The following is a 17,458-nucleotide window of genomic DNA, read 5'->3' as shown; positions in this document are numbered from 1 at the left end:
TGGCCATTCACACCTCCCACTGTATTCAGCATTTCGTGAGCTAGAACTTCATGCTATAAATGACATTTTTTGTTTTTGCAGGTGGTTCAGTGTCCAATATGTACGCAATGAATTTAGCTAGATACAAATATCGTCCTGATATTAAGGAGAAGGGGCTGTTTGGGTTGCCAAGATTAATCCTTTTCACATCTGCAGAGGTAAAAATTATTCTTGGTATTGAATATAGATTTTCTGAGAATGCACGTTTAAGAGGGCTTGTTTGAGGACTCCCGATTCGAGTTTGTCCTATCCCCGTGTGACTAATAAGCTAAAGTCCTGGTTCAATTTTGTATGATTACATTTAAAATGCATAGTCTAACATCTTAAGCAAAGAATATTTAATCTGAAAGTGCCATCTCTGAATTTTTTTTGAGTGTTTTGTTAGTACTTAGATGGACAGTAGGAATCTTAGCTATGTCTTCTATTCACATTCCTTGTAATATGATTGCTTTGATGGGCTAATATAAGGGATGTGTACCTTACCTTTCAAGAGAAAAGGAAGATAGTAACGATGAAAACGTGTGTGCGTGCACACACACACGCTTAGCTATTGCCAGTTCTCCGTCTTATCTTACTTTCCACTAAAGTAGGAGGTCAGGTTGTGCCTAAGTGCACTGGCTTTGAGTTAGGCTGCCTGGATTCCATTTCTGCCTCCACCACTTATTGAATAACTTTGAGTAAGTCGATTCATTTCTCTGTGCCTCAGTTTCCTAATTTATAAAACTAAGTTATCAGCTCTGCAAATCCCACATATATAGAGTTGACATTCTCTAACTGCATATTATCACTTGTAAGCCTCAAGATAGGTGAGCAGATTTGCTGCTCCTGGCTGGGCCCCTTCCACGTCTAGAGTTTGGGGGGCTTATGGCCCGTCTATGAGTGGCTCAGCTGGGATGGTTCCAGGGACACCTCTCTGCTCCTTGGTCTCATTCTCCAGCAGGTCAGTCTAGGTGTGTCTTCATGGCAATGGTGCAGGTATGAAAGGGCACATGGCAACCCAGCAGGCCTTTTGACTCCTAGCCTCAGAACTGGCCCTTGTTACCTCTGCCTCATGTTCTTGGTGAAGTCCCATCCATAAGCCCAGATCCCAGATGTCAGAAGCAAGACTCCACCTCAGAGGGACTTGCTGCAAAGTCACCAGGGCAAAGGGTTTGCATACATGGAGCAGTGAACAGCTAGAACCATTAGAAAAATCCAACAGCCACACAGTCATCACTGATCAGTGAGTTTTGGCAAATATTAAGTGAGTAACTGCATGTAAAGTAGCATCTGGGACGTAACAGGTTTAAAATATTAGGAGAGGAATGATCTAGGTATAACAAAGTGGCAGAAGGAGATGTCACAGCTTAAGTGCAGCATTTATACAGGAGAGATCTTTTTCCCTTTCCTATTCTTGTGTGATTCCAGTGGATGTCTCTGTCCATTCTAAGACTGCTTTATCACCCAGGTTCCTGGCAGAACGAGTTTAGCTTCTCACCTTCTGAGATAATACGAAGTATCCTGTCAGTACCATGAAGTGGACAACATCTGAGCATTTGTTATTCCCAGCTGGGCTTTTCGGTATCTATCATTTCTAAGTGCGAAAGTTAGTTTATTATTGCAAAAGGACAAAAGGTGCACGAATTTCTCCTCAGTAGGAGAATCTGATCAGTTTCCCTCTCGCCTCGTCCGACCTTTGTGCTTGGTGCTGAATGAAGGAGAGCAAAGTGGGAGCTGAGTCAAGGGAGGCAACTGGGAAGAATCGTGTACCCCAAGATTCTTAACTCGGACAGTTGAGGCCCTTCTGCACAAGATGCTCTTTTGGTACCAAGAAGAACGTTTGGTAATGTGGACAGCTGGGGAAAAAAGCATTATTTGGGAGTATTACAGAATAGAGTTTCCTTCTTCATGCTTCAGCCCTGGATATTTCAATGTAAGGGGCCCCACAGATTATCAATGTGGAGTCTCTTCTGCATTCAAACTGCTATTTTCCAAGCTTGGGAAAGCTCATTGTCAGCTCAGGTTCCCCCCCCCACCCCGCCCCCACTTTTGCCTTTTTCATTCTTCATTTGGCTTATAACTTGGAGTTCTTTTGTGGAATAATTGCCATGGAAAGGGGAACGATATTATATGGAAGTTTAGAATAAAGATTATGCCTGGGAAAGATCAGTAACAGGTGGGGCTGGAGAATTGGGAGTTAAAGGAAATTGAAACCTTATGTAGTTGTGAAACCAGAACTAAGTTTTTAAAAAATTTCCAAATAGAGGCAAAATAGATGTCTTGGCTAACATGCCAGCAGAAGTTGGAGCCAGAAAAAAACAAGAACTACGAGCGGATTCCACGGAAAAATTACGTCACTTTGAGCACACCGTAGCCTTGAATTTCTATTTTCACTCCTCTGGTTGAGACAGTACTTTGCAGGCTCATTCCTTCCCCTGCTCCCTCAGACAGTCAGGTCATAGCATTTGCACTATTTTAATTCATATTTTGTTGACTGCCTTTACTACTTATTACAACAAATCAATTTCATTAAAAAACAGAAGGTTGTGTTTACTAAACAGTCTTAAACTCTGTTAGTCTTTTTGCTACCCCCACGCCCCCTCCCCCACCCTTTATTTTTTTTTTTTGAGATGGAGTTTCACTCTCTCTCCAGGCTGGAGTATAGTGGCGCGATCTCGGCTCACTGCACTCTGCCTCCCTGATTCAACGAATTCTCCTGCCTCAGCCTCCTGACTACCTGGGATTACAGGCACACACCAGCATGCCCAGCTAATTTTTATATTTTTAGTAGAGACGGGGTTTCACCATGTTGACCAGGATGGTCTCGATCTCCTAACCTCGTGATCCGCCTGCCTCGGCCTCCCAAAGTGCTGAGATTAAAGGCATAAGCCACTGCACCCAGCCATCTCCCGTATTTTCTTCTAGGTATTTGGTTCATGGCCTAGTACTGTTCTATCAGGTGGTCTTTTCCTGTTTTTGTGCTAACCCAAATTACTCCATCTCTATCTTACACCATCAAATACAGAATATATGTACCCTCCACTGAAGGTGTTCTTGCATACTTTAGATTTTTATTGTAATTCTATTGATAGGGACCTACAAGATCATGACAAAGACCTCTGTACTGTCAATATATCCAAGGTGGCCTCTCTATTGCTAAATAGGAATCAAAGAAGGGACTTTTGGAGAAATAGAAGTCATCTATGGCTTGGTTTGCACTTTGATATCAATTCCTTGGGTGTATAGGAGTGTTCTTGTATAATTCAGACCACTTCTGGAATTAGCATAAAGTGGTCATCGTGATTTGCCACTGAAAAGTGAGGGTGAAAAAGAAACCCTTACCTCCCAGGCCAATGATCAATGACCTAGCTCCTCTTTAGCAGGGTTGGGGCTAGGAGTGGCAAGTGAGGCAGCTAGGGTGTCTCAGGGTCCTATCTAATTTTTGCACCCCAGGTGCCTCATTCACTTTCTTCTGGTCACTGGATGAGGGGTGAGTCTGAGCTGTGATGGGATGTGATCCTATGTCTTCTCCACAGGCAAGCAGGTGCTTCACAGAATATCCTGCAGAGCAGGAGGGTGGGTTCAGTCTGTCTAGCGTCTGGTTCTGGCCTCCTTGGGAATTAAACCAGCTGTGCATCCTTAGAGACATCCCTTAGACACTCGCTCTTCATTCTTTAACATCTAACATTTATATGCCCCATTCTACCAGCTAACTTGAGAATCAAATTAGTCAGCACTGGAGTCCAGGTGTCCAGGGCATAGGGTACATTGAGGAGAAAACAGCACTTCATCAAGCACCTCAAGGTAATAGAAAAAAAGATCCTTGTGGGAGCCAGAAAAGTCCAACTCCAGCTCAGTGTTGTCTTTCATGTAGGCACTTGCTATTTTATCTTTATAGAAATGAACACCCGTGGAGAGTTTTTTGGTCTTCTGTAGATTTATGAAACCTATGGGGAGGTTGAATCTAAGAACAACTGACTTGCCTTTTTGCCAGTGATAGAAACAGCCACTGTTTGTTTCTAAATGCAATTGTTACTTCTGAATTCCACCCTTCTAGGTTCTTCCTTTCCTTGAAACTACTCAGCATGTCTGAAGCATCCCCTTCTTTTGTTCCCCTTCCAGGACTCTCTTCCTTCTCTGAAGCTTTCAGATGTTTAAACTTCCGTTTTTCAGATTTTTGATCTGTCTCTATCTCAGATTGACATTGGGCTGTACTTTGCCTTGAGGTACTTAAAGATAGCTCCACACTATTCTTATTCTGATTAGACGTTTTTTATTCAGCAGATCCATCGGTTGGAGGTATTTTGTTATTTCTCCGGGGGAGACCATTGTGATTTTTCCTTATAGTTAGATGTCAGTGGAGTAGGCTGGCATTTATCATCGTGAAATCAATAGCTGTTTGGTTGCCAGAGCCCAACTCTCTGGTGAGAAATAATTCACTGGAGCTATGTCACCTTAGCTATGGCAGGCAGGTTACTTCCCACGAGCACACACTGGTGGAGCAAGTAGAGAATTAATTACACTTCCGTGTACATTACTACTCTTCAATATGGTCTTGTCAGAACTTGAAAGAATCCTATGGGCATTTTGGATGTGTCCTATTTGATATTTGTACATTATTTAGAATGCTTTCATTTTTCCTGATGTTACTTCTGCATTTATTTTTACAGAGTTAAAAAAAGAGCTCCCAATAAAACTCTTGACAAAAGGAGGAAAAAATTTACCACATTTGGGGGAATATATCAAGTGAAGTGTGAAGGCATGACTTTTCTTTTAATGTATTCATACAAAAAAAAAACCACTTAGTAATTCGTAGGTACGATAATGTCCTTTAGCACCTTCATTTTTCTGGCATGAAAAAGAATTGACCACCTGCCCCCACTAACGTATGAAGAGTGACATATCCCATGTTTGAATGCTATTTTATGGGCCTTATGTAGTCTAGAGGCCCCATAATGTAAAGCACATACTACTATTTAGCAATAAATAGACCAGACTTTATTCCATGATCTTCTATTACCTTCACTCATGCTATAGCTGAGTAGCTTGTCTATTACTACTTTTGTTCCGATTTTAGCCACATTCTTGTGTGTCTAATTTCAGTCTTGTGTTCAGTATTAAACAAGATTGGTCAGATGTCTGATCAGCATTTATAACTCATTGTTTGCTCTAGGAAATAATTTAATTCCTCCTTAGCCTGTGATTGCAATCTTCGAGTGTCTTGCCCTCTCAGAGGGTTTCAAGTCAGCAGTGGGCTAGATTCCAAGTTCCCATTAATACTATGTCTTATGGGCAGCATTAGAAGAAACTCTCAATGGCACGGAAAATAGCAGCCTTGAGTGTCCTGGTTGGTTCCACGTGCCAGGGACTACAGGCACACACCTGTCGTGTAGAAAGGCTCTGTGCTAAGCCTTTCACAGGTATTATTAACCCATTTTATTCTAGCACAAACAGATCGAATAGGCCTTATTGGCATGACCCCTTTAAAGATTCGGAAACCGACGCTTGGAGATTATCATTTGTTCAAGACTCCATAGCTGTAACTGGAATACTTGCTGTTAAATCCTGGTTTCCCTGACCCCAAAGTGAATGTTCTCAATTCCTACGCTAAGGAACTCAATTACATTACTTGTTTATGCTAATATCCCCAAGATTGTGCTTAGGCATGCTAACCTTCATCTACTTTTCATAAGCAATGCTTTTTTTCTGCCATGTATTCATGTCTCTCCCTTCTCCCCCGTCCCTTTTAATTCAGTGTCATTACTCGATGAAGAAGGCAGCCTCTTTTCTTGGGATTGGCACCGAGAATGTTTGCTTTGTGGAAACAGATGGAAGGTAATGGGGACGGGATCCGGAAGCCTGGTGGGTGGACGGAAAAATTCATGCGGTTTATAAAGCAGTATCATTGTCTGTTAACTACTAAACATAAAAGTCTCAAATCTGTGTCCCTTAGAGGTAAAATGATACCCGAGGACCTGGAGAAGAAAGTCTGGCAAGCCAGAAAAGAGGTGAGAGGGGAGAAACAGGGAGAGAATGTACATGCGTGTGTGTGTGTGCCTGCGTGCAGCAGGTGAGCACTTTAGAGAGAATAGCAAGGAGAGAATCCAAACGGCCAAAACCATTTCTACGTGTGGGAGAGGGAAGACAACATGTTGGAATTAAAATGGGCAAACTCATTTACAGATGTTCTATTTCCAAGAGCCTGGCTCTCTCCTCATTCTGTGGTTTCCCGGATGTCTTGTTCCCCGGTGGCTGGAGACTACTCAAACACTGAAATCACCCGTATTCAGGGTTCTAGGCTGGAATAAGCTCTAAGGATGAACCCAGCCTCTCCAGTACCACCCCAGCATCTCCTCCTCTCCTTATAACTCCTCCCTTTGAGAAATCTGCAGGACAAACTGGTTTTCTCTGGGCTGCATTCAGGATGATTGCCAATTTCTTGACCAACGTATTCTTCCAGGGTGCTTCCACCCCAAAACTCATCATCTATTTCTATCAGCGCCTGTTGGGTCTGTGTCTGGTAGTTTAATGGCAGACCGTCCTTTCTTTCTTAGCTGCTCAAGTATGTTCAAACTGCAATGTTGGAGAAGGCAAGGCATGGCTCTGGGAACTCGCTGTGCTCCAGCCAAGGTTGGCCCTAACGCCTTTTTTTTTTTTTTTTAAAGTGTCTCATTATTTGGGTGTCAACCATTTTGCTCTTTGAACCAAAAGCCTCTTAGCTTTGGTATACCTGCTTCCGTCCCATTCCATCACTGCCTGCTAATGGAGCTTCAGGCCATTCTCTGATAACTTTCTAATAGGTAGCAACAAAGTCAGGCGTTAACCACTGAAAAATGGAAAGCCTGGCTTCTGTGCTGGGATGTAAGCGCATCTACCCTCATAGGAGTTTACACTCTAACAAGGATGGGTTTTTTAATGTTTAAGTTTGAATGTTACAGTTCTGTTTTGTTTCAAGTTTTCATTAAAAAAAAAAAAAACACCTAGTCCTGGGGAATATTAGATCACAATGTTTGGCTTAAAATTTCTGCCATTATTGTAAATGTATTGACTTCAGGTTTGTCCCCTTCGGTCTTAATATTCCAGTAACAAGTGAACTCGACTGTTATCTGGTGGTTTACACTATGAGATTTCTTCGACTTGGGTATAATCCTGAGTAACAAACTTGTAAGTTCGTTCTGCTGAGAACTACAGATAGTTTGTGTAGAAAGGAATGAAACTAGAAAACTATCAAAAATAATTTGCTTTATGTCCTTAATGCTTGTTGGTGGGGAATATTGTGTCCCGATTCTTTCCCCCCCACCCCATTTCTCCTTTCCTTTGTTTGTTCCCCACTTTCTTAAATTTTAAAACTTCATTACAAAAAATTTAAGTGTATCCTAAAAAACCGAAAATACAAAAACCAAGAGACTCATGAGTGTTCATATACCCGTTCTATAATCAACAGTCATGAACTCAAGCTCCTTTTGAGATGGAGTCTCCCTCTTGTTACCCAGGCTGGAGTGTAGTGGCACGATCTCGGCTCACCGCAACCTCTGCCTCCTGGGTTCAAACAATTCTCGTGCCTCAGCCTCCTGAGTAGCTGGGTTTACAGGCACACGCCACCATGCCCAGCTGATTTTTTGTATTTTTAGTAGAGACGGGGTTTCACCACATTGACCAGGATGGTCTCGATCTCTTGACCTCGTCATCCACCCGCCTCGGCCTCCCAAAGTGCTGGGATTACAGGCATGAGCCACCGTGCCTGGCGATCCTTTCTATTTCATCTGTACCAAGTAGCCTCCCCTACCACTATACTAGATGGGGTTGAAGCAAAGCCGAGATATATCATCTATAAATAGTTCAGTATGTTTTTGAAGGATATGTACTTGCTTAAAAAGACATACCTTAGTTTTAAGATGTAATTTTAATATCAAATCTTTATTCAAGTTTCCCCCACTGCCTTTAAAAAAAAATATATAGTCGACCTCTGGATTAAGGATTCAAATAAAGTTCGCTAATTGCATTTGGTTGATATGTCAATTGTAAATGTCTTCTGATCTTATCTATAGCTTCCTCCTCCTCCTTGCCCCCCACCCCTCCACCCTACCATTGATCTAGTGACAGGACAAAGGACCTGATCTTTTCAAGTTTTCCACTTTCTATTTCTATGGATTACCTCATGAATTTGAGACCTCAGTTGCTCCCCTTTGCTACACCATCCGGTTTGTTCTTTTTATTTTCTGTAATCTGGCGGTTAGATCTTGTGACTCGGTGAGATTTATGCTGTATTTTTTTTTTTTTTTTTAAACAAACCAACCAACCTGGGAGTCTTCATGGGTCCTGCCATCAGGAGACATCTCATGTCTCTTTGTAATATTGATTGGTAGAGTCTGGTATTGTCAGTCCATCCATCATAATATCCTCCATCAGCCTCTCACTTCACGGATTTTGCTGCCATTGATGGTCATTGTCTAGACCCATTATTTCATTATGTGATGTTCTCATTCTCTCCTTCGTCAGGCATTCTTCTATAAAGGAATATCCCTCCTCCCGATTTTCTTTCCCTAAGGAAACACTGCACAGGCAAGACAGTATAAACATCTTATTCTTTCCCCTTATTTTTAAAATAGTGAGTTTGTTACCTAGCATCCCCTAAAGATAATCCAATTTTTTTTAGTGACATTAAGAAATCATGTTTCTAGCAGAGGGTTTTATTCCACCAGTCATCATTTTTGTTGCTCAAATTTGTTTTGACAGTCAAAGTACATGAAACAGACATAAGACTAAAGTTGAGAACTCAAAATAAGTTTCTGAGAAGTAAAAATTGCTTTAGGCACATGTAGAAGTAGGACAGTGGCGTTAGAGTTGGTATGTCTCAGTTTTCTTTCAAGTCAGCTAATACTTGAGACTGGATTCACCAAGGACAAACCTTGCATCCATTCTGTGATAAAAACATATGACGACTGGCTCATTTTTCTCAGTAGCTTCAGACCTTGTTTTGTTTCAAGCTTTTAACTTACATTGTTTCAGATGTATAGAACACGACATCAACTTTTTTCCTGCTGGGATTCAACTCCCTGGCCTATGACAAGCCATTGAGAATCTGTTACCGTGACCTTTTCTTGATGCCATTACTTAGATGGTGAAAACCACAAAGCATCCGATATTCCAAAGTGCTTACTGACACACTCCAACGAGAATAAACACTGAATATTTAGAGATACTTTTGTTAGAGTTTTGAATTAGAAATGACAAACTTAGACAATACAGCTCACTGGCAGCATGCAATCAGTAATGTTCCTACTGAATTTTCTCATTAACAGCATGAGATGTGGGGAAGAGAATCGGGAAGGTTAAATCCAGATTGCAAAAGTTTAATTTCTAAGCCAGTATTTATAGCGAGATCTTTTTTAAAAGGCGAGGCAAACTCATTAATAGACTGTAATAGCTTGCAAAGGTATTTTCTCATGACTGTTAGGATGTCATATCGTTTATGAGGAAAAGCCCAACCATTAAAGACACCTTAAATGGTTTTAGTCAATTACTTTTTCTATTGCTTTTAATGGTTGATGTAAAGCTGGTCTTCCTTCCTTTAGGTCACTGGTATGGTGAAGCCGTAGCTCTCAGTAGTTGAATACAGGGAAGGATTTTCAAAGCCTTTGATTTCTCCAAGACTCTGTCACCTACTGATCCGGCTCTAAAAGTTTTGGGTAGATGGATCGATTCTGCTTGCCACAGCCGTCTCCCAAGACGGCAAACGGATTTGCTATGTTTGAGCTGTGTGCATCTCAATTTAGAGATGTGAACCACATATTCTTGCTCTGCCCCACTTTCCATTGAGAAATAACATCTTTCTGTCAAGTCAGTTAAGTCGGAATGAGTTTGGTTCAAACACAACAATCCTGGCATTAAAGGACATAAATGTATTGCAGCGAGAATCTACTTTATGATAAAACTAAGGGGGGAAAAAAAGGCTTACTAAATGGAGAAAACACTTTTAGAGACCGTGAACATTCTTGTCATTTCTCAGGTGCTCTACCATCTTAGTATTCTCGTTGGCCCCCTCACCCCCACTTTGGTCTCCAAGTTTTCTTGCAGGGCACCTACGCAGCGAGCAACGAACGTCTGCCACCGTTTGGGGAGCGACCCATTTGGCAACACCTCATATACTCTTCTTCTAGCTGGTTGGCAGAGAGTTCTTTAATGGGAACCAAGGGTGTGGCTAGCTTGACCGAGATAACCGTTCGTCTGTGTGCCCCCCCACATTCCCCCTCTTCTTTCCTATTTCCCACCAGCACCTGTTCACAAGATACAGTCATCAGCTCTGTGAGGAGGAACAACGACGGTAGGAGTGACAAGATTTTTTCCAGCACATGCCAATGGATTCCTCTATTGCAGCACCGATTTTGGAGAACGTGTCCCAGCGAGGTTGCCTTTTCTCCTCCGATGCCGCATTTGCACCCGAGTCCATCCTACCGTTTTTGTCTCATAACTGCACTTACTTTACAAGGAGACAAGCAAACAGGCAGGCATGGTTTAACTCCTGGAGCTCAGTGTCTTCCAATTTTTTCTTTTTTTCGAGCAGATGACAATGAGGGCACAATAGAGGCTCGAGGTATTTTTTTCAGGAAGAAATCAGGCATCGTACAAAATGTCACTTAGCTGTGGCATTATCTACGTTCCCTTAATGTGTCTAATGCCAAGAGGCCACATATTGACAACATGTAAAAACGCTCATTGAATTAACGACTATCTCCAAAGAAACAAAGTAACTGTTTGGTTGCGTAACTATTTCCCCCCAGCTATTACAGGATAAATTTCAGTAGTGACGGTGACAGTTCTTTGTGTGTGGATCCTTCTTACAGGGGGCAGCACCGTTTCTTGTCTGTGCCACTTCTGGTACAACTGTGTTGGGAGCTTTCGACCCTCTGGATGAAATAGCAGACATCTGCGAGAGGCACAGCCTCTGGCTTCATGTGGATGTAAGTTCATCTATGTGTACATACCTGTTTAATCTTTAATCTGTCTGTAGCCTTGGTATGAAATTTTTTATATTCTCAAGCTAGATGTGGGGTCCCCAACACTTATTTCCCCCAGTTTGAAATACCTAGAAATAAGTATGCCATTTTCTGTAAATTACCAAGGAGATTTCAAGACTTCATGTCAATTTTTAGTTTTCTGGATTCTATTTTACTTTCTGCACTCCCGTGAACCATCTTTGGTCCTCGAATCTACTGTCATTGAAGCAGGCTAGTGTAAGGGACCCATTTTGGATTCAGGAGCCCAGAGACTTTGGTTTGAGATTCTTACCTGCCTCTTCATTGGGATCTTAGCCTTTTGAATTTCCATTTCTTCATTTGTAAAGGATTTGTTGGGGGGTGATGGTGGATGTGGGCTGTAAAGTATCTCCTAGCTCTAAAATTATGATTTCAAATAGCTGAAAAATGCAAAGAGCTACGTTATATAATTGGATGCCATAAGGAATGCGAGTTATCTCTGAATCTATCAGATAATTATGTGAGGGCGTTTGGGATAGTATACTCATTTTCTAACACAGGATTGGCTTTTGTCTTAACTCTTGTAAGTCCTGCAGTTATTCAAAATCTATCCTTAAATCAAAGCTAACTTTAAAAATTCTACTTATCCAGGGTTAGAATACTGAATTCAGCCAACTATAAACTTTTGTTGAGCTTGATTTTCTTTAAAATTAAAAATTTTGTGAAACCAGGAGTTAGTTTGATTCTAACCAAAGAAGAGACAGTTGCACATGGTGTTTTGGGAGCTTTCCTCTGGTAAGTGACAGTTTCAGATCACCCTTAGCAGAAGACATATTTGACTTTTTGAACAAAAGTAAACAGTATTTGGAGGATATACCCACCTGTAATTTTGTAGTTTAGACGATTTTATGCTTTCGAAGTATTTCAAATCATATCCCATCGTTCAGTGTGATATGATTCAAAGTTTACATTAATCATATACTAACGTTTGGTAAAGCAACAGTAGTATGAAGCTCAGTGGCGTTATTGCCTCTATTAATATGCCAATGGCAATCCTTCAGGTAAATTTGTGATTTCTTAATGAGATTTTAACATTTTTATCTGTTCATATTTCAACTTTTATCATTGATTTTTATAGACTTAGGAGCATAATACATTATATCCTAAAAGATATGAAATGTGCATTTTTGTAACTGGAAATAAGGGGAAAATCCAACACATCAGCAGTTATACCTTACATATTTTACTCAAAAAAAAGTATGAATTATGTAGTTTATGTAGTTTGTATAAAATGTAAATAGTTTATGTAAAACTACGGCAGCTTCTAAACTGGTAATGACATTAAGAGATTTATGGGGCTTAGAGAAAGTTGTTATTTCTAAGTATGAATGAAAAGATCTTTTGGTTTCTAAAAAATCAAGGTTGAGTCTTTGAAGAAAACATCTTTATAAGGGAATATGTAAACCACAGCAAATTATCCTATTTGTGCATAGCATGCCTCTGGCCAATGCCTGTAGTATTAAATTTGACACCAGCCTACCTGGCTTATTAAAGACAGCATTTACCCATCCTTTGTTATTGTGGGTGTCATATCAAAATATTACAGGAACATGTTGCTTATCTTGAAGAAACTTCGCATGTCATAGGTACTTTTATTTTGAAAAGAAAATATTAAATTGCCGTAATTGCTTTGACCTGTTGGAATTCTAAAGGGTATTTTAAAGTTTTAAAATATTAAAAGCTGTTTATCTTTTCAAAAATGAAATGACATTTACTTGTTCTTCTGGGTTTTCAATAAAACCATGCTCCCCTGCATTCATACCATATTATCAATTCTACGATGTACTTAAGAAAAAATTAACATCTCCAACTCTCATTTTGATGTCAACTTTTTGTTAGTACACAAAAAAAATGGGGAAGCTTACATTCGATAGTGTCTTCCATTTGGTTAATTATAATGCATTTTTAATCGGAGTAAGAAAAACTAATTTTATTAGACTCTTTCACCTCCAGTACTGTTTTTCCTTTGTGAGGGCAATTGTTATGCTAGCTTCTGTCTGACAGCACAATGTCGGACTGGTCTAGCTCTTCTTTCAATCGGGTTGTAGCTGCTGGAAAGCCTCTCATTCCCAACAAAGCTTCCTTTTCTCTCACCCATTCTTCATTCCAAGTCCCATAGAAAGCAGCAAACATTTCAAATCCTGGGCTTTAGAGGCTGCCAAATCTCAATTCCATTCCTGCCTTCACGTCTCTTTCAGGATTGGTCCTACTACTAATTTATTAACTAATTAAAGACAAAAATATGGGAAATGGTATACTGTGGTACCTTGCATATAGTAATAGCTTAATAAATGACCATCTTCATTGTGATGGAAAGCCAAGCTCCTTCATTATTTAGGTGATTGGTTTGATAATTTCACAAGTTCTGGAGTGGGAATTACAGTAAAGCCAATTGAAGTAGGGCATTTACATTGGGATTTTTTTTTTTTTGGAGGAATAAATTTATGGATGAGCCGTTTCTAACCCTGCCAGAGTACTTTGTAAAGTGGTAAACTAACGCCTTGAAAGAGTTCCTGTGGTTTCAAAACTTAAATCCAGTTCACTAGAACTGGGAGATTATTATTTACCTTTCTGGAGAAGGAGTGTAGGCAGAGGCTAGCTCAGGGGACATGAAGGAGCATTAAGTATAGGATATTAGGCAGATGGAAAGGGTGAACAAGTAAACAGGTGGCGCTCTGGACTAATCCTGCCTGTAGTTGTCAGTGATGTGTTTTCAGATAGGGGGATAAAAAGTGAGAAAAGTAGGTAATTTTGGATTTAGGGTATGTAATAAAAGCCAAGAAAAATGCGGTATATAAGTCCTCTTAGTATTTCCAAGGACCAAGTTCTCAAAATCCAGATCTGGAGATCCTCAACTGTAGACGGGGATAAAATTTTCCTAGACGCTGAAGGCATTTGCCTTTGTGGCTCAGCCTCGGTGGCACATGGTCCATTGTGAATCCAAGTAAGTTAGGAAATGCAGCGGCAAGGGCACCCGACTGGCAACACCCAGTTACTAACCCTTTACCCGGGAATCTTTGGGATTTGAACACATGACACCATTGAAACACATCACAGCTTAAACCTCTGGGGATTCCATAGAGTTGTTGGAGACTCTAATCCATGGGATCAAGGCTGGTGCTAACGAGGCAGGTCAATTTCACAAGGCTCAAACTTTTAAACAGCATTCTTACTGCCTTGCCAGACTGCAGCTCCGAGACCGAGTTCCTCCTTGAATTATGTACCCCACTGACTCACTTTACCCTAGACTCAGCTGTCCATGAATGTTTTTTCAAGTGGGATTTAAGGCTACAAAAGTTACTTGTACTGTACTTTCTCATTAGCTACCAATGGGACCAGCTTTTGTAATACTGAGGATCATGGAGCTACTTTCATCTTCTGTATCTATGGTGCACATTCTTGCCACATCTTTCTACATATTAAGGTCTACCTAGGCACTTAAATTCCATAGCCAAAAATAGAATTTGTTACATCCTAAGCGACTCCTGAACTCACCTATTGCCTAAACTCATCTCCGTCATCCTCATTCTACACGCTACACTCTCCAGTTTGGCCAAATCATCACCTTAAGTCATGATGTTATCATGACAAGAGAATGGGCTTTGAATCCTGTATCTGATTTTGTCATCAGTGAGACCTTGGACAATTTACCTGAACACCTGTGGAACTTATAAAAAGTGGAAGTGATCGTAACTCCGTTCCTAATGGAATGCTTTAAGATTTAAAAATAAGCTGGGAAAGTATTCTGTACATCTCAAGCTAGTCCCCTCAAATCCTCACTACAGTCATCATTTATTATCCTACAAATAAAATTTACGTCTGCTCCATTTTCAAGAAGCATGCTGACTTTTTTATTTCTTACATCAGTTCTCCCTTTGCTCCAGACCTGTTGACTATGGGATTTCATCTGAGCTCCCCTCTGTTTGTTCACAAAATTCACTTTTCCAGTGAATAACTTGTGTCACAAGCTTGCCCTCTCTTCTCATTTGTCCCAGTTTCATTTGCAGGTATTTCTGAAAGCCATTTGGCTAAATTGATCCCATTTTTGATTAATGTATTTCCACCTAGCCCATCCTAGTTGGCCCATCTATCCACCTTGTCAATAACACGTCTTGTTCATTATTATGCAGAATGCTAGTCCTTAGCCCATGTCTCATACACTGTGATGGCAAAATATTAGCATTGTGAAGATGCTGTCTATGTTCGAGTCTAAGCTTCAAGAAGGCATGGACTTTGAACCTCCTCATCCACACATAGCTCTGTTGGTTAATATACCAATTTATCATGTGCAAAATCTTAATTCTAAGGGTCCGTGGGTGCCCATCTATTGTGATGAGGTTCCGATTGCCCGAGTCGAGTCAGTGGTGAAAATTTCCTGGGGTACCAATTTGTTAACATGACATAAAATATGAAATAATGCAGATCGAGGTCATCACTGAAAGTTTTCTACAACAACCCAGTGGTAAACAGCATTGAAATAACATTGCTTTGCTTCCATAAATATCTCCACAGGCTTCTTGGGGTGGCTCTGCTTTGATGTCGAGGAAGCACCGCAAGCTTCTGCATGGCATCCACAGGTAAATGTAGTAGTTTCTCATTGTGCAGCCAACTTTTATCAGGCAAAGGGATCTCTTTGGACTAAACGATATTTTGAAAATAGGGGAAAAAACTAATTGTTTTGTTTAAATAAACCAGTAAAACCCCTTCAAATTTCTTAAGCCATTCAGACGAGGAATTCTGTAGAACAGTCAACTGTATGAGTACTCAATATAGATGCTGATGATGGTACTCTAATCCCTGTAGAAACTAATTGAATCCTCTCTCCCTACTGTGTCCCTTTGTTTCAACAACAGGGCTGATTCTGTGGCCTGGAACCCACACAAGATGTTGATGGCTGGGATCCAGTGCTGTGCTCTCCTTGTGAAAGACAATTCTGTAAGTTTCCCTCTTGTGGTCTTTGGGCATCCGGGGGTTAAGTCACTGCATTTGCCAAGGGCTTCATTTTTGCTTATCTCTGGGTGACTTGGGCTAGGTGTAACTTGAAGGTCTTTGGGAAATGTTGATGGCCTCTGAAGGAAAGACAGATTAGCTTAGATAGAAGATTTAGTGTTTCTGCTCAGGTCATTTTGTGGATTGGATTTAGGTATGATCATCTCAGTCACAGCAAAATGATCTCTCGCCCTCATTTGGATTATATTTTAAAACTGAGTTTTAAACATTGCCAATTTTTTTTTCTCCTTGATTAAGTCTGGGATTTAACTTATCTTGAAACTTCTGCTGAGAAAGTGGAACAGATGTGTGTCATACATTAAATGGAATACTTAATACGCTTAGCAAGGGCTTAACAGCCCGTTTATATGGAAAGACGTTTGTTCTGGGCTGATCGTCGTACACTGATTTATTAGGGGATTGCTTGTCCCAAGTGGCTGGTACTTAAGCCTCTTTTGGAATGCTTGGGAGAATTGGAAAGTTGTCTGGATCACTGAGGCAAGTGGGAAAGAAGTTGAGACCCCTCTTGGCCAGAGGTATAAACTGTTTTCCATGGGTTAAATAAGGATCCTTGTGGGAAGTGGCCCAGGCTGGGAAGTGCTACTTCATTCTTAGAAATGCCTCTTCAAGATCTGTGTTCAGCATGTGGGTGATCTTTCTCAGCCATCTGTTTACATTTCTTTCTTAGGGGACTCCCTTTGCCAATGCTAAAGTCATTTTCTGTTTTTAAGGAATTTTTTTTCAAATGAAAACTATTTTTAATCTTGAAAGCTAGTCTTGCATGTGTAGCTATTTACAACTTTTTAAATTGTGATATTTATATGTGAGGGCCCTGCGTGCTTTGACATGATCAAACAAAATGTCCATCAAACTAGGAACAGATTTTGCTTCTATGGAAAGACACTACCAGGAATATGCATCAGTTCCTTGACGTTTCGTTAGGTTGGATATAGTTGAATGCATTCAATACCATTTAACTTTAAGTTTTAAAATTATGGTGTGACTGTATTTGTAACTGAAAGGTAGTTTAAGATTACCGTATTGATTGTGAACCAAAGAACATAACCAACATGCCCATAGGTACATATTTAGGACGGAATCGAGATAGGAATAAACCCAAGTTTTCTTTTGGTCTAGGTTTAAGAACAAAATGTATCAAGCATCCTTTGAGTGAGGTATTTTACATTTGCTTTCTACCTAAATCAGCCAATCTGAATGACAAACATCTGTTGGTGTGATACTCTGAGTGAAAAACAGACCAACAATTTCATGACTCTTAAATAACTTTGTAGCTTTAACACATTTCTTATTAAATGACATTTGAGTGATTTGGCCAACAATTGAATTACATTTATGTACTTGAGGTAATTTAAATTTTTCTGGATCCTATAACCCTTTAACAGGGTTTTTGAAAT

At 40.4% G+C, this 17,458-nt stretch overlaps 1 protein-coding gene across 7 annotated transcripts in view; it reads left to right on the top strand.

Moving 5' to 3' along the window:
* GADL1 (glutamate decarboxylase like 1) overlaps positions 1-17,458 on the top strand; it is a 160,346-nt gene that overhangs the window by 40,043 nt on the left and 102,845 nt on the right. For 6 of the 7 annotated variants that reach the window (XM_074405781.1, XM_074405780.1, XM_010346561.3 and 3 more), the window contains 6 exons: positions 82-197; positions 5,774-5,853; positions 5,972-6,026; positions 10,863-10,979; positions 15,567-15,631; positions 15,908-15,989. In XM_074405781.1, coding sequence (XP_074261882.1) covers positions 82-197; positions 5,774-5,853; positions 5,972-6,026; positions 10,863-10,979; positions 15,567-15,631; positions 15,908-15,989 — 515 coding nt within the window. The remainder of the gene's footprint in view (positions 1-81; positions 198-5,773; positions 5,854-5,971; positions 6,027-10,862; positions 10,980-15,566; positions 15,632-15,907; positions 15,990-17,458) is intronic. The other variant, XM_074405779.1, reaches the window with a different exon arrangement.

The sequence above is a fragment of the Saimiri boliviensis genome, chromosome 9, assembly GCF_048565385.1.
Source record: "Saimiri boliviensis isolate mSaiBol1 chromosome 9, mSaiBol1.pri, whole genome shotgun sequence".
NCBI lineage: Eukaryota > Metazoa > Chordata > Mammalia > Primates > Cebidae > Saimiri > Saimiri boliviensis.
Note: the sequence above shows the minus strand (reverse complement) of the source record. Positions and strands in the feature narration are given on the sequence as shown.